Source organism: Salmo salar, chromosome 16, assembly GCF_965601325.2.
Source record: "Salmo salar chromosome 16, fSalSal1, whole genome shotgun sequence".
Lineage (NCBI taxonomy): Eukaryota > Metazoa > Chordata > Actinopteri > Salmoniformes > Salmonidae > Salmo > Salmo salar.
Window position 1 is genome coordinate 46,217,612 of NC_138306.1, and position 24,432 is coordinate 46,242,043.

At 42.3% G+C, this 24,432-nt stretch overlaps 1 protein-coding gene across 3 annotated transcripts; it reads left to right on the plus strand.

Annotated features, from left to right (window-relative positions):
• The first annotated feature begins 4,253 nt into the window (after nt 1-4,253).
• On the plus strand, nt 4,254-20,423 carry LOC106573938 (solute carrier family 71 member 1). 3 transcript variants are annotated; one of them, XM_014149411.3, is made up of 13 exons: nt 6,371-6,435; nt 6,725-6,785; nt 8,091-8,186; nt 8,860-8,922; nt 9,019-9,146; nt 9,400-9,514; nt 9,763-9,981; nt 14,438-14,551; nt 16,005-16,076; nt 17,860-17,972; nt 18,062-18,159; nt 18,692-18,858; nt 19,613-20,423. In XM_014149411.3, the coding sequence occupies exons 4-13, from the start codon at nt 8,896-8,898 to the stop codon at nt 19,817-19,819; spliced, it is 1,260 nt and encodes a 419-aa protein (XP_014004886.1). In that variant the 5' UTR covers nt 6,371-6,435; nt 6,725-6,785; nt 8,091-8,186; nt 8,860-8,895; the 3' UTR covers nt 19,820-20,423. The 3 variants fall into 3 exon arrangements, with proteins under 3 accessions (XP_014004884.1, XP_014004887.1, XP_014004886.1); XM_014149409.3 differs by lacking the exons at nt 6,371-6,435; nt 6,725-6,785 and adding an exon at nt 4,254-4,501; XM_014149412.3 differs by lacking the exon at nt 6,725-6,785 and having other exon boundaries at nt 6,360-6,435.
• Nucleotides 20,424-24,432: the final 4,009 nt, after the last annotated feature.

Below are 24,432 nucleotides of genomic sequence, written 5' to 3' on the forward strand. Positions count from 1 at the left end.
CATTAGATGTAAGTCTCACAACTGAGGCTATTATATAAACAGCGTATATAAACAGCGCCATGGTAATGTGGCCGTATTGTCTCTCATGAGTTTCACAAAATTGTACCAAACGGACCAGTTCGTAGCTGGATTCGTCACCGATCTTTTTTACCTTCTCCCGAACATAAATGTCGTTCGGTTCTCCAGTCCTGTGAGGTGGAAGAATTCATGGGTTCTTTCTATGAAACCCACTCTGTCTCAAAACTGTGGCCATGAGGCAGGACATTCTTTTAGGAATTTACGACTGCTTTCACAGAGTCTGGGTAGGGGGAGGTAGGGGGATGGTGCATAGAAAACCCAAAGAGGGCAACGCCATGACAGAGAGGAGAAACATAAATGGGGGGGAAACCAGTGGGCCTAAGCCCACTAATTTGCTTCACCCAGTGGATATTGACTAAACCAAAATATACTCTCCTGTAAATGTAATAGAACTCACCCCGGGGAAAGAAACGGTTAGTTGAAAATGTACAACGACTGGATAGCGGGGTAACGGATCCAAATTCCAAGAAGATATCAGCAGTTCAGTCCCAGGACAGCACGGATAACAAAAAACAAACAAACTGCATCTTATCCCCCAGAGAGACCATCCTGGTTCAGACGTTGTTCAGTTCTTTGAGAAAAGTGAACACTTCTCCCGGTGTGTTGAAGAGATGGCTTCGGCCTTTGTACGGAACTTTCATCCGCTCAGGGTGGATGAGGTAGCCGGTGATGTTCTTCTCCTTCAGTGCTTTGGCGGCAGGTCTGAACTGCTTGCGACGTCTGGCGAGATCCGCACTCATATCCGGGAAAAGGCTGACCCTCTTGCTATCGATGGTGATTTCCCCTTTGGCTCTTGGGAGTTGCAGTATCTTCTCTCTGTCCTGGAAACGGAGGAACCTGATCAGGACGGCCCGTGGGGAGTCATCTGGCCGGGGTTTCGACGCTGATGTTCTGTGGGCGCGTTCGATTTCCAGCGGCTTGGTGAAGTTGGTTATGCCTAGGACATCCGGGATCCATTGAGTGAAGAAACGGACCGGGTCACAGCCCTCGCTGTCCTCTTTCAATCCCACCACACGGATATTGCTGCGTCTGCTCTGGTTCTCCATCTGGTCTACCTTGTTTTTGAGGTAGGCATTGTCATTCTGCAGTTGTATCAGAACCTGGTCATGTCGAATGATGGTATCTTCAACTGTGTTAATGCGCAACTCAGCTTCAGTCATTCTCAAAAGGAGATCATTCATGGAGGATTTCAGTTTGTCTATGGAAGAATGGAGTTCAGCCGATTTCTTGTCAATTTTCAGAGAAAGACCTTTGCTACCATCCTGAATTTCCCGGAGGAGAGTAGCAAGCATGTCGGCAGGCTCGCTTGCTACTCTAGCATTAGCCCTCATAACTGAGTTATGAGGGGTAATGCTAATCTTGCTAGCTGAAGCGTTATCGTTATCTTGGGAATCAACAACGTTTTGGTCGTCCTTCTTGCCTCTCGGTCGGAGGTCCATGGCTCTTTGGGAAGGTAAGTACTTGACAATTTATCAGCCGATGTTAGAATATTGTTTCAACGTTGTTATTTAGGTAATAATGGAATAACTTTGAAGAGCTCGGTTTGTCAACGTCTGCTCAGCTCCGCGGCATCACGTGCTCCCGGAAGGAATGATTTTTAAATGGACTGCCCTTGCCCGGAAATTCGTCACTCGTTCATCCCGCGATGATTGTGTTGTCAGCCACCGGTAGCTTGTGGGTGCTTTATATGCGCTACAGTCAATTATGATTGCATGTCTACTTATATTAACTATATAATTATTAATATAGGCCTACTTTGTGATAGCTAGCAAATTAATTAACTAATTGACGTTAGCCTGCCTAGCTGGAACTTCTGAAGAAGGACAATGTTTTATTTCTCCAAAAGCTAACCAAACAAAAACATAATTACTTTTACAAGACGTGTTTGTGCATTAGTAGCACAATTTCTAACTTATTTACATTTGTTTTTACTTACACTTGTATGTTGACTCCATATTGACATTGAGGTTTTAAGTTTTGGCTGACTTTTGTTAGTGGATGTACAATCATTGCAAATTTAATTGTGGGGTGTTTCAGACCCCGAAGTGAACATAATTGTACACTCACAAACTCCATTAAAAACGAGGGCAGAGGGGCTTATGTAACCAATGTGAAATGGCTAGTTAGTTAGCGGTGGTGCGCACTAATAGCATTTCAATCAGTGACGTCACTCGCTCTGAGACTTGAAGTAGGGTTTCCCCTTGCGTTGCAAGGGCCGTGACTTTTGTGGCGCGATGGGTAACGATGCTTCGTGGGTGTCAGTTGTTGATGTGTGCAAGGGTCCCTGGTTCGAGCCAGGGTTGGGGCGAAGAGAGGGATGGAACCTACACTGTTACACTTACGTTGTAAACTTTTCTTGCTTGGCTAATCATTTGGACCGACGACAAAATGGCCGAGGGGATTCCCCCAAGGGCATAAGGCGAGGGTAAGTGGACTGGGTTTGTCTTTTATGAGTTTGAAATGCAGCTGGTGTGTCTGTTAAGTGTTTGGAATGCAGCCATGGTATCAAGAACAAGATTAAGCTAGCTGAAACGAGTCACTTATGATTCCCCACATGGCAGTTTCTATGGCCATCCAGTTGCCATATTTATACAATATAAACTTTTTTCCATAACGTTATCGAGCCAATTAAGAAGGAATATCACAGTAACTTGTAGGACGTTAGAAGCAAAATTCAGATTTCCTCAAAATAATAAATATTGCAAGCTATGACATGACTTAATACAATCTATTTGAATAATGTTGCAAGAGAAAAAATAATTTGCCCTTATTTAGCTCGCCAGATTATTTGCACAAGGGGGTATGGTATATGGCCAATATACCATGGCTAAGGGCTGTTCTTAAGGATGCCGCAACGTTGAGTGCCTGGATACAGCCCTTAGCCGTGGTATACTGGTCATATATCACAAACCCCCGAGGTGCCTTATTGCTATTATAAACTGGTTACGAACGTAATTAGAGCAGTAAAAATAATTTTTTGTCAAACTTGTGGTATACTGTCTGATACACCACGGCTTTCAGCCAATCAGCATTCAGGGCTTGAACTACCTAGTTTATAATTGTAAATAAATCCCCTTTGTGCATGTGCATTACTATAGTTAAATCCAACAGGAAAGTTTTAGGGATGAAAGTTGGACGGAGGATCTCAATCTCTGAGCAAGGAACACTTGGAAGAACATTTTTAAAAAAATGATGCTAGGCTATTTTCTGGCAATTGTGCTGTCATTATGTGCCAGAAGTTTTCATTTTTCTTTTATTTAACCTTTATTTAACAAGGCAAGTCAGTTAAGAACAAATTCTTATTTACTATGACGGCCTACTTGTAATGCCCCCCCGGCCAAACCCTCCCCTAACCCAGACGATGTGGGCCACCCTATGGGACTGCAGATAACGGCTTCTGTGATACATCCTGGGTTCAAACCCGGGTCTGTAGTGACGCCTCTAGCGTTGCGATGCAGTGCCTTACACCGCTGTGCCACTCGGGAGTTAAGACTTCAAACCGTTATAAATGGCCCATTTGCAAGATTTGCATTTTAATAGGCATAGGCTGCAGATTAAAATCTGGGTTTATGATTGTAATTTGACTTTGCTATGGTTTCCTTAGATCAAGGCAGGAAGCCTATAGCCCCTGATAGGCCTACATCTCATTTCAAGTAGTCTACAGTAGCCTAGAAAAGATGTAGGCAAAATGTAACCTGAACGATTAAGCAGCTTGCTTAAGATTAATTGCAAGGAAAGAAGTACTTGTTTCCCAATAGCCTGCTGGAATAGGCTACCGAGGATGGTGTCATAATTTCGATCACTGAATTAAATATGAATAATATGTATATCAACTGAATATGTTTGTCATGATTTGACCTTATATTTTTCCGAGATTCCAGTAGTTTTGAACGCGGCAATACGAGGTCAATTCATGACGTTAGTGATCTTCAGGTCTGAGCTCAAGAAAGAGGCCCGAATTCAGGAGATGGAATTCCGAGTTGGATGACCGTTCAAATTGACTTTTCCCAGTCGGAGCTCGTTTTTTTCCAAGTTCCCAGTTGTTTTGAACGCACAAGTCGGAAGTCGGAGAATTTCAAATTCCCAGGTCGCAGTTGTTTTGAACGCGGCATAATCTTTGATCGCGGGTACATGCACGTCAGAACATCGTGTGATGAGACGTCATTACGTTTTAACAATGTTTTTGCAAAGATGGCGGTGGCTGAGTGAATGGACGAAACAGCCCTTTTAGTTCGAACATTTGATTTATTCCGTTTCTTATCCAACATAATCTGATTTAAATAGTTTGTCTTAAATGTCTTAACAGATATATTCTGATTAAACAAATAACTAGAATGGTAATATGACACAGAGCAAAAAGAAGAAACGGGCGAATCGCAGTCTCCTGCTGGCGAAAAAAATTATTATCAAGGATGGAGGAACGGTGAGTTTACACCAAAATCGCACTATTTGGCATCGAATTTCTTGAGATTAGTTTGCCGCATGTGGTATGTCTGTCTACAATATGTGAAATTTAACGCGCTAGCTCGTTCTGCTTGCCAGCGCCCTGGGGGAAGTTCCAATGCCTCTTCCTAGTCCTCTCAAAAACAACAGTGCTAGCTACGTCAGCTAGCTAACGTATCTGCTGGTGCTAACTAACGTTGGCTACTTGTTTAGTTCCGTGTAACGTTAGCTTCTTGTTTAGTTCCGTGTAACGTTAGCTAGTTATCCTCTCGTAAAGGTATAGCTTCTCACTCAGCAGTATGGTAGCTACACTACATGACCAAAAGTATGTGTACACCTGCTCGTCGAACATCTCATTCCAAATTCATGGGCATTAATATGGAATTGGTCTCAACTTTGCTGCTATAACAGCCTCCACTCTTCTGAGAAGGCTTTCCACTAGATGTTGGAACATTTCTGCGGGGACTTGCTTCCATTCAGCGACGAGCATTAGTGAGGTCGGGTAGTGATGTTGGGCGATTAGGCCAGACTCACAGTTGGCATTCCAAAGGTATTCGATGGGGTTGAGGTCAGGGCTCTGTGCAGGCCAGTAAGGTTCTTCCACACTGATCTCGACAAACCATTTCTGTATGGACCTCGCTTTGTGCACAGGGGCAATGTCATGCTGATACAGGAAAGGGCCTTCCCCAGACTGTTGCCACAAAGTTGGAAGTACAGAAACGTCTAGAATGTTATTGTATGCTGTAGCGTTGAGATTCCCCTTCACTGGAACTATGGGGCCTAGCTCGAACCATGAAAAACAGCCCCAGACTATTATTCCTACTCCAAACTTTACAGTAGGCAGCATTTTGGCAGGTAGCGTTCTCCTGGCATCCGCCAAATCCAGATTCTTCTTTCGGACTGCCAGATGGTGAAGCATGATTCATCACTCCAGAGAACATGTTTCCACTGCTCCAGAGTCCAATGGCAGTGAGCTTTACACCACTCCAGCCAATACTTGGCATTGCGATCTTAGGCTTGTGTGCGGCTGCTCAGCCATGGAAACCCATTTCATGATGTTCCAGACGAACAGTTCTTGTGCTGACATTGCTTCCTGCAGCAGTTTGGAACTCTGTAATGGGTGTTGCAACCGAGGACAGGCAATTTTTATTTTTTTAAACACGCGCCTCTGCACTCAGCGGTACGGTTCGTTGCTCCTAGACGTTTCCACTTCACAATAACAGCACTTACAGTTGACCAGGGCAAAAATTTGACAAGCTAACTTGTTGGAAAGGTGTCAGCTTATTAGGGTGCCACGTAGTGCTGGGCAATATGGCCAAAATACCATATCGCGGTATTAAAAAAAAATGTTGACACTATTTTTAACATTTTTTTTTTTTGCTTTATAAGTAGTGCATGAGCTCAGGGTGGCAACACATACATTCTAAGTGATTTCAATGGGTCTTTCTCCATTCTGATTGTTTTATACTGTTCAATTCAACCCAAAATAATTTTTTTTCCATTTTCATATATTTCTGCATTTACTGCACTCATTTGAGATAATTTCCACTCTGCCATGTAGGGCTGCACTGTATAGGCAAACAATCTAAAACTTATTTTGAACCAAATATTGCAATCGCGATTTGACATATAATTTAGAGCAAAACACTTAAGTGAAAAGTTGGAATCATGGAAATAGAATTATTATTTTAATTCTATAGTTAGAATATGATAGTGGGCACTTTGAATAGTGTTGTTTGACATGAAAACGAAGGAGCATGCCAGGGAGGAGTTATTGTGATAGGGTAGGAACGAAAGTGTAGATAATTGTTTCCTATGGGACCCTATAATCTTTGGCTACATTGACTGTTTTCTCTTAGCTACTTCATGTAGCTAACATATTAATGCCTCTTGTATTGCTCTTTGATTTAGAAGGTACAGTTGCACAAACAACATGCTGATTTTGAACTACACCATCACTGGTATTATCAGGCAGTATAACTAATTATGTTTATTCTGACTCCTGTACAATTATTAGCTAGCTACCTAGCGATTAGCATTAGCGGCTAACAAGATTTAGGCCCAACTTGCTAAGAAAAGACAAACTAGCTGTTTGCAGATGTGAGCAAAACAAACTAGTAGTGTAATTATAGAACGCTACTGGATTTATATGAAGAAGCAGATTGAAAACAGCTTTGTTGCATGTGCTGCTTTGACCATGCAGACTGAACGCAGGTGTCTTGTGGTCGAGGAACAACTAACAGAGTTGCCAACTAATTTTCGGGGTAAGTTGCTGGAGGCAGGTTGATTTGTTGCTAAATGACGTTGTGATGTTATTGCGCGATAATGTAAAACTGCGTCATTACGTAGAATACACAATAACGTTTCTCAAATTGACTGGCCATCTCGGCAAAAAATATGATTTGACATTTGTTCAGGTACAGACTCCCGCTCTTTTCTGTACTTCTGGCTGTACAATTTTGATTGAGACATGTTGATTGATGTCGTAAATTCTGTTCAAGATCAAGCATTCGTGACCAACTATATTCATTGGGTTTGGCTCGTCGAACCTGTACTACTTCTGCTGCAGTCAGCCAACAATGATTTGCAATTTGCTGTAATTGCTGCTGGCCTGCTGCTGCCAGTGTTCGAGATGAGCGCCTGCTGCTGACGTTACTCGCAATGCACTTTTGCAGCCAGGCACGTATGTTGTGACTGATTGTGTGACAGAGAAAATCGTTTTTGTGTCATTTAGAGGGGAAATGCATGCATTTTATCATTTGAGTCACTTTTCAAAAGTTGCTAAAAGTTCAAAATAAATTTTTTAAAGTAGCTAAATTTGTTGCTAGGTGCTGTTTGGAAAAAAAGGTTGCCAGGGTAGTCTGAAAAGTTGCTAAATCTAGCAACAAATTGCAAAGTTGGCATCACTGACAACAAATGCGCTCCTTGAGTGGCAGGGCGGGGCTTGGTCTGTGTGGAAAGCTGCATGGAGAGAGAGCGGAGAGAGATGACTCAAGTAGCGAAATAAACTATAAAAATTGAACATGGCGTATCACATTTAACAAATCAAACATTCAAATGCCGTTATAGAAGGTAAAGTAAAAACCCGAATCAGTCCATGCATCAATACCGGTAGACTGCCATGTTGAAAGTCACTGAGCTCTTAAGTACGGTCCATTCTACTGCCAGTGTTTGTCTATGGAGATTGCATGGTCGTGTGCTCAATTTTATACACCCGTCAACAAGAGGTGTGGCTGAAACGGCTGAATCCACTAATTGGAAGGGGTGTCCACATACTTTTGGCCATAGTGTATAATCATACACAGGGGACCATATTCCTGCTAACAAAAGTCACATTTGCCAAGACTGCCACTACTGGCTCTTCCAATGTGGGAAATGTAACTTTAGGAGAGTCAATAATGGCAGATATGAATTCTGTTGTTGATGACTGTAAGCAGGAAGTTGCCATACTGTGTATAATGATGTCCTATTGCTGAGTTTACCTTTAAATATATCTTATTTGAAAGTAAGATCATTGAGTATTGCTTGTTGACATACTTACATTGACATACTTCTACTCTGTTCACCAGGCACAAGGTTTCGGAGCTCCCAGCGTCTACCATGCTGTAATTGTCATCTTTTTGGAATTTTTTGCCTGGGGCCTTCTTACAGCACCCACTTTGGTGGTAGGTTGTCGTCTTTATTACCTATTATTTCAAACAGAATGATTTGTTGGCTGCTGATGAAACTGTTTAAACAATAAGGCCCCTGGGGGATTGGTATATGGACAATTTACAACGGCTAAGGGCTGTTTTTAATGCTCGATGCAACGCAGTGCCTTGACACAGCCCTTAGCCTTAGTATATTGGACATAGATCACAAACCCTGACGTGCCTTATTGCTATTATAAACTAGTTACCAATATAATTAGAGCAGTAAAAATACATGTTTTGTCATACCCGTGGTATACGGTCTGTTATAAACTGGGTGGTTCGAGCCCTGAATGCTGGTTGGCTGAAAGCCGTGGTATATGAGACCGTATACCACGGGTATGACAAAATATTTATTCTTACTTTTCTAATCACATTTTAACTAGTTTATAATAGCAATACGGCACCTCAGGGGTTTGTGTTAAATGGCCAATATACAACGGGTAAGGGTTGTATACAGGCTCTCCGTGTTGCGTCATTCTTAAGAACAGCCCTTAGCCGTGGTATATTGGCCATATACCATACCCCCTTGGGCCTTCTTGCTTAAATGTACCATGGCTGTCAGTCAATCAGCATTCAGGGCTCGAACCACCCAGTTTATAATCACAATTAAGTCTCCACTATGTGTCCTTATCCCCTTGTTATCCAGGTCCTACATGAGACATTCCCGAAGCATACGTTTCTAATGAATGGCTTGATCCAGGGGGTAAAGGTATGGTGTTTGAACATGTGTTATTATTTTGAACAGCACATATAGTTACACTTCAATTCTATTTCCATTCATTGGGTGTGTCTTATTGTCTTTCAGGGCCTGCTGTCTTTCCTGAGTGCTCCTCTGATTGGTGCCCTGTCTGATGTGTGGGGTCGGAAGTCTTTTCTCCTGCTTACTGTTTTCTTCACCTGCGCTCCCATTCCACTGATGAAGATAAGCCCCTGGTACGATGGCACGCAACCAGAGAGCGTCCATAGTTACTGAGATCACCATTCAAATGAATCCTAGTTCTATGGAATCTATTGTGGTTAAACAAATTGGGAAGATCTGAACTTCATGCTGAATTTCATACTGTTCTACTCTACACTATTCTATATTTTATGCAAGATTCATTAGCTAATATAATGTGATGTGTTGAGATGGAACTGAGAGTCAAGTGTAATAATAACTGAGTGCCATATCCTGCCTCTGTTTCAGGTGGTATTTTGCAGTTATATCAGTGTCCGGTGTGTTTGCTGTAACCTTCTCCGTGGTCTTTGCCTATGTGGCTGACATCACGCAGGAGCATGAACGCAGCATGGCCTATGGACTGGTGTGTATCAGACATTACCTACACAATTTATTCTAATCTTCAAGTTTACCACCTCACCTTTTTTGGTTCAGTGATTTGTGGTCCATTTCTGGCTAAAATAGTTATACCCTTTAGAACCTATTTGCATTTTGGTCCCACTTAACAAAGTAGACATTTTGCACAAACTCAAGAAAGTGAAACTCCAATTTGATTTAAAGAGTGGTAGTTGAAGATTTAGTCAGTAAACCACCTCTACTCTTGTCCGTTAGGTGTCGGCCACCTTTGCTGCTAGCCTGGTGACGAGCCCGGCCATCGGAGCCTACCTGGGCCGTGTGTATGGTGACGGCCTGGTGGTGGTGCTGGCCTCGGCCATCGCTATGCTGGACATCTGCTTCATCCTGGTGGCCGTGCCAGAGTCTCTGCCTGAGAAGATGCGGCCAGCATCCTGGGGGGCTCCCATCTCCTGGGAGCAGGCTGACCCCTTTGCTGTGAGTACATGGTCCACTTCTAAAGGCTGTCAGTTTCTCTACCCCATGAATTATCCAACTGTTATGTTTATGTACCCCATTAGTGTGCTTTTAGAGTTCAATATGATTTGGATTGGCCAGATGAGATGCCTTCTCTTGACATCGATAGGCTTTATGGCAAATTACATGAGGATTCAAGAAATAAAGGTTTAGCCTAGTCCTACCAATGTACAAATATATTGGCTTGTTTGGGAAACATTCTCAAACCTGTTGAAGATGTGTGCTTCACTTCGGCACTGATCAGTGGTAGTAGCTAGAATTTGGTGGGTCTCTGAGACCGAGGAGAAAATGGACATTTCCTTTCTACCGCGTCACAGTCCTGATGACACACACACCACACAATGGTATCAACGGAATTGGTGGTGGAGGCAGGTATTGTTCTTGGTAAAAAGAGGGCTCAGTAATAGAATGTGGTGAGAATGGCTGTGCTGCAAGACCTTGTCCTCTTGACTGACAGCCATGGCTTCCCTTATGGAAGCATTATAGCATCTGGTTGTGTGTTGACACTTTCAACTAGCTTCTCATGTTACCAGTGGTCCTCTTCAGTCTTACCATTTGCCTCCACAATAACTCAATCACTTAAAATTAATGTTTTCATTAGATTTCATAAAAGAACAAGACCAACTGAGATGTTGTATGCATTTGGGAAGAGAAACTGACCAATTGTAATGTGGTTAGTTGCAAGAGGTTACACCCTTACAACGAACCACATTACAATTGGTCAGTTTCTCTTCACAAATGCATACATCTCAGTTGGTCTTGTTCATGCATTTGGACTGAATTGTTTGGTACAGGCCATGTTAGTGTACCTCAGCGTTCTGAACAATGTCTTTCTAATTGGGCATAGAAACCAACAGTGCCCTAAACCGGTTAACCGTGCTGAAATGGCACACAAACATCATTTTTTAAAACCACAATGGGATTTACCCAGCACAAGGAACAAGCGTTTAGACCAGGGTGTGTTCTACATCATGCAAACCTGACCTCTCCTAAAATGGGTTGTTTGATGGTCCGTGCTATCTGGTATCCTTGGGATGTCCCGTCTCTAAACGTAACTCTTACCTTAACCGTTTGAAATGTCAATTTCATTGGGGGGTAGGGACATCCCAAACTGTTTGAAGGGGGGAGGGAGTGCTACATGGTATACACAGAGGCAAAACGGGGGCATTATTAACATACTATATACAGAGAGGGGTCTGAAAAGCACATTTCATAATACTCCAAATCGCCTAGGGGCTGCGCCATTAAATGTTTGAAGCTAAATTACACAATGTACAGCAGCTACTCATGGCACAACTTAACAGGTCTTCCTCAGGCAATGTTGAGTGGGAAGGCTATGTTGCTAAAATAAATCAACCTCACACAGGACTTGACATTAACGCTTGTCCGGAACAAGAAAAGAAAATAGTCTGACTAGAAGAATATAGATTTGAGTTGACCGAATAGATTTGTTTTACTTGTCCAAGGTCATATTAAACAATTACTCTGATCAGAATTGGGGGGGTACATTTTGCAGTTTTAAAGCTAATTTCCTGCAATTCTGCTCACTTTGTCATGGGACTGAGAAAGAATTTCCTGAAATTCTACACATTTTTACAATTTTTATTGGTATAGATTTTTTGGAGTGGTCCGCAACTGCTAAATGAATATAAGGGAAACACTGAGACCCATGTGGGCACATTTGTTGATATTACTTGCTATTTACTGAGTTATAGCTATTACTTGGTGTGCATCAGCTGTGTGTGTGCCAGAGAGAGTTAGACATGTGTGTGCTAGAGGAGAGAGTTAGACATTTACAGCAGGTAGGCCTAGCCCATAAAAAAATGACAGACTAACGAGATATCCAATTCAACACATCGTGTAGCCTGGCTAGTAGTTTTTCGGTAGTTAACTATTAAGTGGGGGTGTAAAGGTTCACCAAACCCACGGTTTGGTACGTATTGCAGTTTTGGGGTCACGTTTCGGTACAGCGGGAAAATGAAATGCCAACAGTTACTGTAGTTAAATAAAAATACAAAGGGCTGATATTCCTGATTCCATATGATCATGTGTCATATAATGCCTGATGAGAACACCATCAGGAATAACAACTTTTCTTAAATGAAAACACGATTAATCAACAACACTCAAATAAAGTGCAATATGCGTGTGAAATCAATATGTAAACATGGCTCGGACATTGTATAGGCCTATGCTATAAGGTTTTCTTACAAAGAGAAAAATATGCACTCTTGAGACTCTCATAAAGGGGTCTGTAGCACAGTACTTCTCCCACTCCGGGGCAATGAGATGGGCTGTCACTAAAGCCTTGTTCACACTGCAAGCCTTAATGCTCAAATCAGTTTTGTTTTTTAAATCTGTTTTGGACTACTGATGGTCAAAACAGCAAGTTACGAGTGACCAAATCAGATTTGTGTGTGTGTTCAGACAGCAGTCATTTACTGACAAGGCTATGCTAGTTGTCATACTAACGACAGGTGTGCAGTGGCGTAGGCTGATTGGTGGCGGTACTGGTGCTTCCTATCACTCAGAAGTTGTGTTTCAAACTAAGGTGACAACCCTTCCTATCATGGACGTTTCTCAGTTGCTTTGAATGTTCAAAATCATAGTGTAAAAACACTTTTAAAGCCTCAAAGGATAAGATGATCCAACTTTCAAAATGAGTCCTTTTTGGCTAGCCACAGCAGTCAACTAGGTAGCTGTTTAGCATTCTAGCACATTCACACATTTGTTTGTAAACAATTTACTAGGTAGTTAGCTACCACATGTTCTTGTCAAACTGTCAACAGTGTAGCTACCAAGCAACAAGATATGTTTAAGTCTAAAAACTACTTGAGGGCAAATAAATCAGATTTGACCGTTCAGACACAAGTCACATGGCCAGGAATCAGATTTCTATCTGACTTCAAACCACCTATGAAGGTGGCTTGAAATCAGATTCCAGTCTGTTCCAACTGCAGGAAAAATAACCGATTTGGAATCAGATATGCAAATAAATAGGATTATGATTTACACAAGGTGCTGAAATCCCCTATTCTAAACCACCGAGAATGGGAGCATATCTGTGTCTATAGGCTAAACATACCTATCGCTATTGTAATTTATTTGGCCTTTTCAGAATCCGCTGCGAAGAGCTGATTGAATGCAGCGTTTTGCGTTTCCGTCTTGCTCCTTCCTGGTGGTATGAATCCTTGGGTGATGTCAGCGTAAATGTGTCAACATATTTGAGGTGCTGGGAGCTGCATAGGCTATTCTGGTTGAGCAGTGGCTACGTACTACTGTTAACGCTCTGTCCATTGCCAGTGTAATCTACTGTGAAGCCAAAATGTTCTCAAACTGGAGATTTAGACGATGATGGAGAATCCTGGTTTATCGACCCCACCACTCGTAATCGTACAGAACAAGTTCCCGAATTTTGATTACAACGTGCATAGCCTATAGGTGTTGTTTGATTATTCTAATTTATTTGATGTTATTCGGGTTCACCGTGCGGACCGAACCAAGGTCCCCATAGCGAATGTTCAATACGAATACATTTACCCTTACACCCCTAATTCTCTGGATATGTTAGATGAAATGGCTTACTTTTTTAATCATAGGCTACCATCTGTTGTCTTACTTGTCACTGATTAAAAAAAAATATATTCTACTGGCTATTGTTGATAGTCTATAAAGAGAGAGCTACAAAAAGACACCTAGCATTGGTCTTGGCTAGCCCACTGTAGGCCTTGGCTAGCCCACTGTAGGCCTTGGCTAGCCCACTGTAGGCCTTGGCTAGCCCACTGTAGGCCTTGGCTAGCCCACTGTAGGCGTACAGTATCAATATCTATTTTGCAGTCGGTCTTAAAGGGGCAACATCCTATTTTGAGATGTAATAAATAATTACAGACCTGCTTTAGAAACAAACATTTATGCAATTAATCTAATGCAGTTGTATCAAATAGAGTAATGTCTTGCATTGTAAAATTATATCATACAGCTTTTAATACATAATTAAATAATAACCAAATGTAGCCTATTACTAGCTGGATATAGAGAGAAAGCATACACCCCAATGCATTAACTGCCAGTGAGGGAAAAAAGTTAACATTGAACCATGAGTAAATCTATCCAAATCAATGCAAGAACAGAAGGGCATGCGAAGATGGCTAGTCATTATTAGTCAGGTCATTTAAAAATTGGTGCGACCAAAAGGTTAGTGGAAAAAGCTAGTCTAGAGCCCTGGATTGACCTACAACAATGAGGCTAAAGGATTATTATTTTTTAGTCTGAGCGAAATCTCTCCCTTGCTCTCTGGTTGTGACCCAGTTCTCATAGAAGGCTTTCTTTCCGCCATGAGATGTGTGAAGGAGTGGATGGGTGTTCATTGGTGATAACAATATGATGTACAATCTAAACCTTTGCTTTCTGTCTCCAGTCTCTAAGGAAAGTGGGCCAGGATTCCACTGTGCTGCTCATCTGTATAACAGTGTTCCTGTCCTACCTTCCCGAGGCTGGCCAGTACTCCAGCTTCTTTCTCTACTTACGACAGGTCTGTCTGCAATGTATTCTGTCAAACGTGTGGCCCAAATAAACAGTGCGTGTGTGTGAGATGCATGTCAGATGTGTCCACCTCCTTCCTGTATTAAAATTATGCTCAAATGTTTATTCTATTCTACTACCATTTACTTTGTTTGTATTCTTATATTGTATTATTTCTTATTGTTGTTGCATTGTCGAGAAGAACCTGCAAGTAAGAATTTCGTTGGACGGTGTATCCTGTACATAAGACAAATTTACCTTTTGAGTTGTTATTGCCATGATCAATGTCACGGAGGTCAAGTCCCCTTCATAGTCAAAATATTTGGCAGACTTGTCGAGGGGGTTTGACTATAGTTCATTTGAAGAACATTGCAAAGTAATTTCATAAATGGTCCGTTACACTGTTCATTGCTGTTCTTTGCTGCTTGCAGCTACACTACATGCTCGTCGAACATCTCATTCCAAAATCATGGGCATTAATATGGAGATGGTCCCCCATTTGCTAACAGCCTCCACTCTTCTGGGAAGGCTTTCCACTAGATGTTGGAACATTGCTGCAGGGTCTTGCTTCCATTTAGCCACAAGAGCGTTAGTGAGGTTGGACACTTTGTGCATGGGGGCATTGTCATGCTGAAACAAGAAGGGGCCTTCCCCAAAGTTGGATGCACAGAATTGTCTAGAATGTTATTGTATGCTGTAGAGTTAAGATTTCCTTTCACTGGAACTACAGGGCCTAGCCGAACCATGGAAAACAGCCCCAGACCATTATTCCTCCTCCAACAAACTTTACAGTTGGCACTATGCATTGGGGCAGGTAGCGTTCTCCTGGTATCTGCCAAACCCAGATTTCTCCGTCGGACTGCCAGATGGTAAAGCATGATTCATAACTCCAGAGAACGTGTTTCCACTGCTCCAGAGTCCAATGGCGGCGAACTTTCCACCACTCCAGCTGACGCTTGGTATTGCGCATGGTGATTTTTAAGCTTGTGTGTGGCTGCTCGGCCATGGAAACCCATTTCTTGGAAGCTTCCGACAAACAGTTTTTGTGCTGACTATTTTTACGCGCTTCAGCACTCGGCGGTCCTGTGCTTGTGGGCTACCACTTCGCAGCTGAGCCGTTGTTGCTCTTAGACGTTTCCACTTGACAATAACAGCACTTACAATTGACTGGGCAGCTCTAGTAGGGCAGAAATGTCAAACTTACTTGTTGGAAAGGTTGCATCCTATGGTGGTGCCACTTTGAAAGTCACTGAGCTTTTTAGTATGGGCCATTCTACTGCCAATGTTTGGCTATGGCGATTGAATGGCTGTGTGCTGAAAGAGCCAAATCCACTAATTTCAGGGGTGTCTACATGTAGTGTATATTCAGCTAAATCATTGTCTTTGCTTGATGATGGGTGTAGTTACTTTGGTCTCACTGGCAGTACAATCACATGCATTTTGTTTAATTTTTTCCCCTACAGATTATGGGATTTTCACCTGAAAGTGTTGCAGCTTTCATAGCTGTTCTAGGACTGCTTTCAATCGTTGCACAGGTTAGTTGTCATTCAATTAACACGTACAGTGCCTTCATAAAGTACTCATACCCCTTGAATTATTCTACATTTTGTTGTGTTACAGCCTGAATTCTAAATGGATTAAATAGGTTATTTTCTCACCCATCTACACACAATGCCCCATAACGACAGTGAAAACGTGTTTAGAGATTATTTTTTTGTGCAATTTTATTGAAAATGAAAAATAAATATTATTTTATAAGTATTCACACCCCTTTGCTATTACACTCCAAATTTAGCTTGGGTGCATCCAATTTCCTTTGATCATCCTTGGGATTTCACTACAACTTGATTGGAGTCCACGTGTTGTCAATTCAATTGTTTGAACATGATTTAGAAAGAAACTCAACTGTTTATATAAGGTACCACAGTTGACAGTGCATGTCAGAGCAGAAACTATACCATGAAGCCCAAGGAACTGTCTGTGGGGCTCTGATATAGAATTGTGATGAGGCATATATCTGGGGAAGGGTATAAAACTATTTCTACAGTGTTGAAAGTTTCCAAGAGCACAGTTGTCTCCAACATTGGGAAATAAAATAAAAAAAATATGGAACTACACAGACTGCCTAGATCTGGCTGAGCAACCAAGGAAAACATTTGTTTAACCCTTATTTTACCAGGTAAGTTGACTAACCACACATTCTCATTTACAACAACGACCTGGGGAATAGTTACAGAGGAGAGGAGTGGGGAAGAATGAGACAATTGGAAGAAGGACCTTGGTCAGGGAGGTGACCAGGAACCCAATGACCACTGACAGAACTGCATAGTTCCTTGGCTAAGATGGGAGAACCTGCCAGAAGGAGAACAATCTATAGCACCTCACCAATCTAGGCTTTATGGAAGAGTGGCCAGACGGAAGCCACTCCTGAGAAAAAGTCACATGACCACACGCCTAGAGTTTGCAAAAAGGCATGTGAAAGACTGCGAGCATAAGGCAAAATATTCTGTGGTCTGATGAGACAATGTAACTATTTGGTCTGATTTCAAAGCGCTATGCAAAGCTAATCACCCATCTAAAACCATCCCTACCATGAAGCATGGTGGCAGCAGCATCATGCTATGGGGATGCTTTTCAGCAGCAGGGACTGAGACTGGATAGAGGAAACAATGAAAACAGGCAAATCCTTGATGAGAGCCTGCTTCAAAGTGCAAATGACCTTAGACTGGGGGGCAAAGATTTACGTTCCAACAAGACAATGACCCCAAGTATACAGCCAAAGCAATGCTGGGAAGGCTTCAGAACAAGAATGTGAAAGTCCTTGAGTGACCCAGCCACAGTCCAGACTTGAATCCCATTGAAAATCTGTGGAAAGACTTGAAGATTGCTGTTCACTGCCACTCCCCATCTAACTTAACAGAGCTTGTGAAAATACGCAAGAAAGAATGGGGGGGAATCCCCAAATCCAGATTAATAAATATAAGCAAAGGTGATGCAGACATGCCCAAGATAACTGAAAGCTGCTTCTACAAATTATTGACTCTTCAAAATAAATGTGTTAAAATGTATAAAACGTTTCCACTTAGTCATTATGGGGTATTTCATCCATTTTGAATTCAGGCTGTAACACAACAAAACGTGGAATAAGGGGTATGAATACCGTCTGAAGGCGCTGTAATCCCAATCTCTGCCATGTTATGTTAACCTGGTTTGGGCATTAATGAGAACATTCATTATATGCAATATTAACATTCAAATAAATGCTTTCCAATTATTTATTTATATATATTTATATATTTTTTTTCTTTCCTTTGTCAGACAGTAGTATTAAGTTTACTCATGCGTTCCATCGGGAACAAGAACACTATCTTGCTCGGCCTCGGGTTCCAGATACTACAGCTTGCCTGGTATGGGTTTGGCTCCGAGCCATGGTAAGCTTTTTTAAAGTGACTCATCTGATTCAGGTCAATGAAGAGATACTCTTTCAAGTGACTTAATCTGTTTTCTCTCATCTCTACAGGATGATGTGGGCAGCAGGGGCTCTAGCAGCCATGTCAAGCATCACTTTCCCAGCAATCAGTGCTTTGGTTTCCCGCACTGCTGAACCAGACCAACAAGGTTTGTACTTTGTTATAGTTTTATTTTGCACCTATGCATAGTCACTTTACCCTCTATCTACATGAACATATTAGCTAAATTACCTCGACTAACCCATACCGCTGCACAGTGACTCTGTACTGGTACCCTTTGTATATAGCCTCTTTATACTGTAGTTATTTTATTACTATTTTTCCTTTAGTTTATTTAGCACATTGTTTTTTACTTTTTAACTCTTCATTGTTGGTTAAGGGCTCATATGTAAGCATTTCACGGTAAGTTGTATTCAGCGCATGTGACAAATACATTTTTATTTGATTTTGCACGTTCTTCGATTCATCTATTGGCCTGGTCGTAATTGGAAATGAGAAATGGTTCTCAGTTAATTAAAGGGGGAGTTCAGTGAAATTACATTTTAAGATGTTTGTTTCCTTCAAGGAAAGGAAATAATTATAAATATGTAATTTTTCTGAACTATCCCTTTAACTTGCCTGGTGAAGTAAAGGTTGAATGCAATCCAATCGATAAATTATTGTTGGCTGTCATCTCACAGGAGTGGGCCAGGGGATGGTGACAGGTATCCGGGGGCTGTGTAACGGCCTGGGCCCAGCGCTCTACGGCTTCATCTTCTACATCTTCCACGTGGAGCTGGATGCGCCCCCAGATGGCAACGGGGACACTCCGGTCCATACTCAAGCCCACCTTCAGCTCCTCCCACAGGTTAGCCCCCAGCTCCCCAACCCCAACCTTTTCTGCTCCTCTCACAAGTTAGCCCCCAGCTCCCCAATCTTTTCAGCTCCTCCCACAGGTTAGCCCCCAGAGCCACATCCCCAACCTTTTCTGCTCCTCCCTCAGGTTAGCCCCCAGAGCCACATCCCCAACCTTTTCTGCTCCTCCGCCTTATTGTTTAGATCTTTAGCCCGAACCCGATGGGGCTTGAATTTTCAGGCCCAATCAAACCTCTACTCGGCCTCACAATACACAACCGGAACCAGCCAGATAATACATTTGACTTAGTTAGCGTAGACTTTGAAGGTTTGTTTTGACAGCCAGGATACCTCCTCAAAAATGACCAGACAGTTTAACAAGGTTCTATCCCTGTCTTAAAAGTTACTATGATTATTTAGACACTATGCACACTTAGAGGGTTTTGGGCGCTATTTAATGTTAACTAGTTATTTTTTTTTACATTTTTTATTTTTTTACATTTTAGTCATTTAGCAGACGCTCTTATCCAGAGCGACTTACAGTAGTGAATGCATACATTTCATTTCATACATTTTTTTTCTGTGCTGGCCCCCCGTGGGAATCGAACCCACAACCCTGGCATTGCAAACACCATGCTCTACCAACTGAGCTACAGGGAAGGCCGTTATCAAGTATCAATACACTTGTGTAACTCTAATTTGTTAAATGTTCCTAATTTTGTCACTTCAGGTATGGAAGATGTGAACCTTTTATTTCCTCCTCTCAGAGTTCCATCATTCCTGGCCCGCCCTTCCTCTTCGGAGCATGCTCAGTGCTACTAGCGCTCCTGGTGGCACTCTTCATACCAGAGCAACCTCACCTAGGCCTCCGGCCCGGCAGCTGGAAGAAGCACAGCTCTCCCCACGGACACCCTCACAGCCTGCGGCCGCCCGGGGAGGCCAAAGAGCCCCTACTGCAGGACTCAAACGTGTAACACTGGCTACTTAGGCCAGATGCCCTCCCTCTTCACAAAGAAAGAGAGCTCCTTATATAGGTATAACAGACAGCAATCTAAAAGCTATATTAAGAGTTACCACTATATATGTATACATAGGAGTATATGTTGTTGAGAGAAAGTTCTATCCAAAGGCACTATTTGCAATGGCTTATATTTATTGATTTTTTTTGTTTTTTCCTTGAACTTTTACAACAACAAAAATATTCCCTGGACCGTTGTTTTGATGATATTGAACAGGGGCATAGCTCACTCAGGGACATACACCTGGTAAGACGGGGCTGTTTCTGAACAGTGTTCCACAATCAGAAGAGGGCATCTGCACAACAAAAGCAACCTAGAAAGATAAACGCATCACAAAGACTGGTTAGTCCTCTAGAATTCAGCTTTACGGAACGTGGTGTGAGAAAGACACTGCTGGGCCAAGTTGGAAATTCAGGTGGCATTTCCCCAGATCTCAGCATAAAAAGCCTTAATCCACATAACCATGGAATGTGAAAACGCAATGGACTTGGAATGGTACAGCTGAATTTTTAAAGCAACCTTTATTTTGACGCTCATATCAAACTGCTGCCTATATGAATTCCTACTACCACTTCGTCAGACTGACTGGTGCCTTCCCTTGGCTTTGAAAATGCTGTTTGGGGGGTTGGGAGTGTTACTTTTTGACGGGACCACAATGAGATCTTGAATTGCCCCCTGATCGCTCTCTCTGACATCACGGAATGTGTGACAGATTGGCTTGGTATTTTTAGTCTTTTATTCTCATTTGTATGTGTACACGGCCAAGTCCCTGACATGTACGGATCGTACAGTTACAGGAAATGATCATACAAGAAGGGTTTGCCTTTTTTAAATATCTCGTCGTCAGCCAACACGTTGCATAGTTACGGAATCCGTAGATCCATCTCCAGTGGCCTTCTATAAACCATTTCACTTGTACAAACAATGCGCTCTTGTTTTAACTTGCTAATTGACCAAATACCAAAAAAGTACATATTGAATCATGAAAGTTGTGAAATATTAGTTGTGTGCTCTAGTTATTTATGAGTTGGTGTTCTGTAAAACATTGCAATTTCTTAATACTGTATGCTGTTTTCTTTTTCATGTATTGTAATATTGTTTTGCTGCCTTAGTTCAACCTTTTAAACATAATTGTTGACTGACCTTGTAAATATACATTAAGAATAGAACCATGCATTTCAATAAAGTGGAATATTTTGATGTATGTTGGATTTATGGCTGGGAAACCTGTGCTGTTTTAGGTGAACAGAACATTGAGCCAAATCCAAACCACTATGACAAGTCCATACTGTAGTTAATGCATCTGGTAGTCAATGCATTTTATGGTTCCACCCATATCCTTTAATTGTACACTCTAAGATAATATTGTTTTATTTTTGTTTTCCAAGTTATACTGTGTTGGGCAGCAGACTCCATCTCGCCTGTTGTCAAATATACATTGCAGGCAGTTATATTCCCAAGAAAACATTTAACCTCATGCTATGTTTCTTATCTTACAATTTCTTTTAGGTAAGGTCATTGAGCAATGCAACGATTTCAGGAAATCCACAAGATGCATATCAACTTCTCAGTTTGAAGATGACAAACCAGCTAATGTATACTGAACAAAAATATAAATGCAACCATTTAAAAGATTTTACTGAGTTACAATTCATAAGGAAATCAGGCAATTTTGTCTGGTTTTAGACCCCATCATAGCACTGAGACTGCACTTGTGAAGGTGGTAAATTACCTTTTAATGGTGTCAGACTGAGGCTCTGCATCTGTCCTCGTGCTGCATTTGATACCATCGATCACCACGTTCTTTTGGAGAGATTGGAAACCCAAATTGGTCTACACGGACAAGTTCTGGCCTGGTTTAGATCTTATCTGTCGGAAAGATATCAGTTTGTCTCTGTGGATGGTTTGTCCTCTGACAAATCAACTGTAAATTTCTGTGTTCCTCAAGGCTCCGTTTTAGGACCACTATTGTTTTCACTATATTTTACCACTTGGTGATGTCATTTGGAAACATAGTGTTAACTTTCAATGCTATGCGGATGACACACAGCTGTACATTTCAATGAAACATGGTGAAGCCCCAAAATGTCCCTCCCTGGAAGTTTGTGTTTCAGACATAAGGAAGTGGATGGTGGCAAATTGTATACTTTTAAACTCAGACAAAACAGAGATGCTTGTTCTAGGTCCCAAGAAACAAAGAGATCTTCTGTTGAATCTGACAATTAATCTTGATGGTTGTACAGTCGTCTCAAATAAAACTGTGAAGGACCTCGGCGTTACTCTGGACCCTGATCTCTCTTTTGACAAACATATCAAGACTGTTTCAAGGACAGCTTTTTTCCATCTACGTAACATTGCAAAAATCTGAAACTTTGTCTAAAAATCATGCAGAAAAATGAATCCATGCTTTCGTCACTGCTAGGTTAGACTACGGCAATGCTCTACTTTCCGGCTACCCGGATAAAGCACTAAATAAACTTCAGTTAGTGCTAATCACGGCTGCTAGAATCTTGACTAGAACCCAAAAATGTGATATTACTCCAGTGCTAGGCTCTACACTGGCCGCCTGTTAAGGCAAGGGCTGATTTCAAGGTTTTACTGCTAACCTACAAAGCATTACATGGGCTTGCTCCTACCTATCTTTCCGATTTGGTCCTGCCATACATACCTACACGTACGCTACGGTCACAAGACGCAGGCCTCCTTACTGTCCCTAGAATTTCTAAGCAAACAGCTGGAGGCAGGGCTTTCTCCTATAGAGCTCAATTTTTATGGAATGGCCTGCCTATCCATGTGAGAGACGCAGACTCGGTCTCAACCTTTAAGTCTTTATTGAAGACATCTCTTCAGTAGGTCCTATGATTGAGTGTAGTCTGGCCCAGGAGTGTGAAGGTGAACGGAAAGGCACTTGAGCAACGAACCGCCCCTGCTGTCTCTGCCTGGTCGGTTCCCCTCTCTCCACTGGGATTCTCAGCCCTATTACAAGTCACTGGCTTACTGGTGCTCTTCCATGCCGTCCCTAGGAGGGGTGCGTCACTTGAGTGGGTTGAGTCACTGACGTGATCTTTCTGTCCGGGTTGGCGCCCCCCCCCCCCCTTTGGTTGTGCCGTGGCGGAGATCTTTGTGGGCTATACTCGGCCTTGTCTCAGGATGGTAAGTTGGTGGTTGAAGATATCCCTCTAGTGGTGTGGGCGCTGTGCTTTGGCAAAGTGGGTGGTGTTATATCCTGCCTGTTTGGCCCTGTCCGGGGGTATCGTCGGACGGGGCCACAGTGTCTCCCGACCCCCTCCTGTCTCAGCCTCCAGTATTTATGCTGCAGTAGTTTGTGTCGGGGGGCTAGGGTCAGTCTGTTATATCTGGAGTATTTCTCCTGTCTTATCCGGTGTCCTGTGTGAATTTAAGTATGCTCTCTCTAATTCTGTCTCTCTCGGAGGACCTGAGCCCTAGGACCATGCCTCAGGACTGCCTGGCCTGATGACTCCTTGCTGTTCCCAGTCCACCTGGTCGTGCTGCTGCTCCAGTTTCAACTATTCTGTCTGCGGCTATGGAACCCTGACCTATTCACCGGACGTGCTACCTGTCCCAGACTTGCTGTTTTCAACTCTCTAGAAACAGCAGGAGCGGTAGAGATACTCTGAATGTGATCGGCTATGAAAGCCAACTGACATTTACTCCTGAGGGGCTGATCTGTTGCACCCTCGACAACCACTGTGATTATTATTATTTGACCCTGCTGGTCATCTATGAACATCTGAACATCTTGGACATGTTCTGTTATAATCTCCACCCGGCACAGCCAGAAGAGGACTGGCCACCCTTCATAGCCTGGTTCCTCTCTAGGTTTCTTCCTAGGTTCTGGCCTTTCTAGGGAGTTTTTCCTAGCCACTGTGCTGGGTTTCTGTACAGCACTTTGAGATATCAGCTGATGTAAGAAGGGCATTATAAGTACATTTGATTGATTGACTGAATTTAAATAAATACATTTGTCCCTATGAATTTTATCTATGAATTTTAAATTACTGGGAATAGAGATACAGTGCATTCTGAAAGTATTCACACCCCTTCACTTTATCTACATTTTGTTACGCTAGAACCTTATTCTAAAATGGATTCAATAAAAATTTAAAATCCTAATCAATCTACACAAAATACCCCATAATGACAAAGTGAAAACGGACTCGAAATTGAGCTCAGGTGCATCCTGTTTCCATTGATCATCCTTGAGATGGAGTCCACCTGTGGTGAATTCAATTGATTGGACATGATTTGGAAAGGTACAAAGGTGTCTATATAAGGTCCCACAGTTGAGTCAGAGCAAAAACCAAGCTATGAGGTCAAAATAATTGTCCGAAGAGCTCTGAGACAGGATTGTGTCGAGGCACAGATCTGGGAAAGGGTAACAAATAAATTCTGCTCCATTGAAGGTCCCCAAGAACACAGTGGCCTCCATCATCCTTAAATGGAACAAGTTTGAAACCACCAAGACTCTTCCTGGCCAAACTGAGCAGTCGGGGGGAGAAGGGCCTTGGTCAGGGAGGTGACCAAAAACCCAATGGTCACTCTGACAG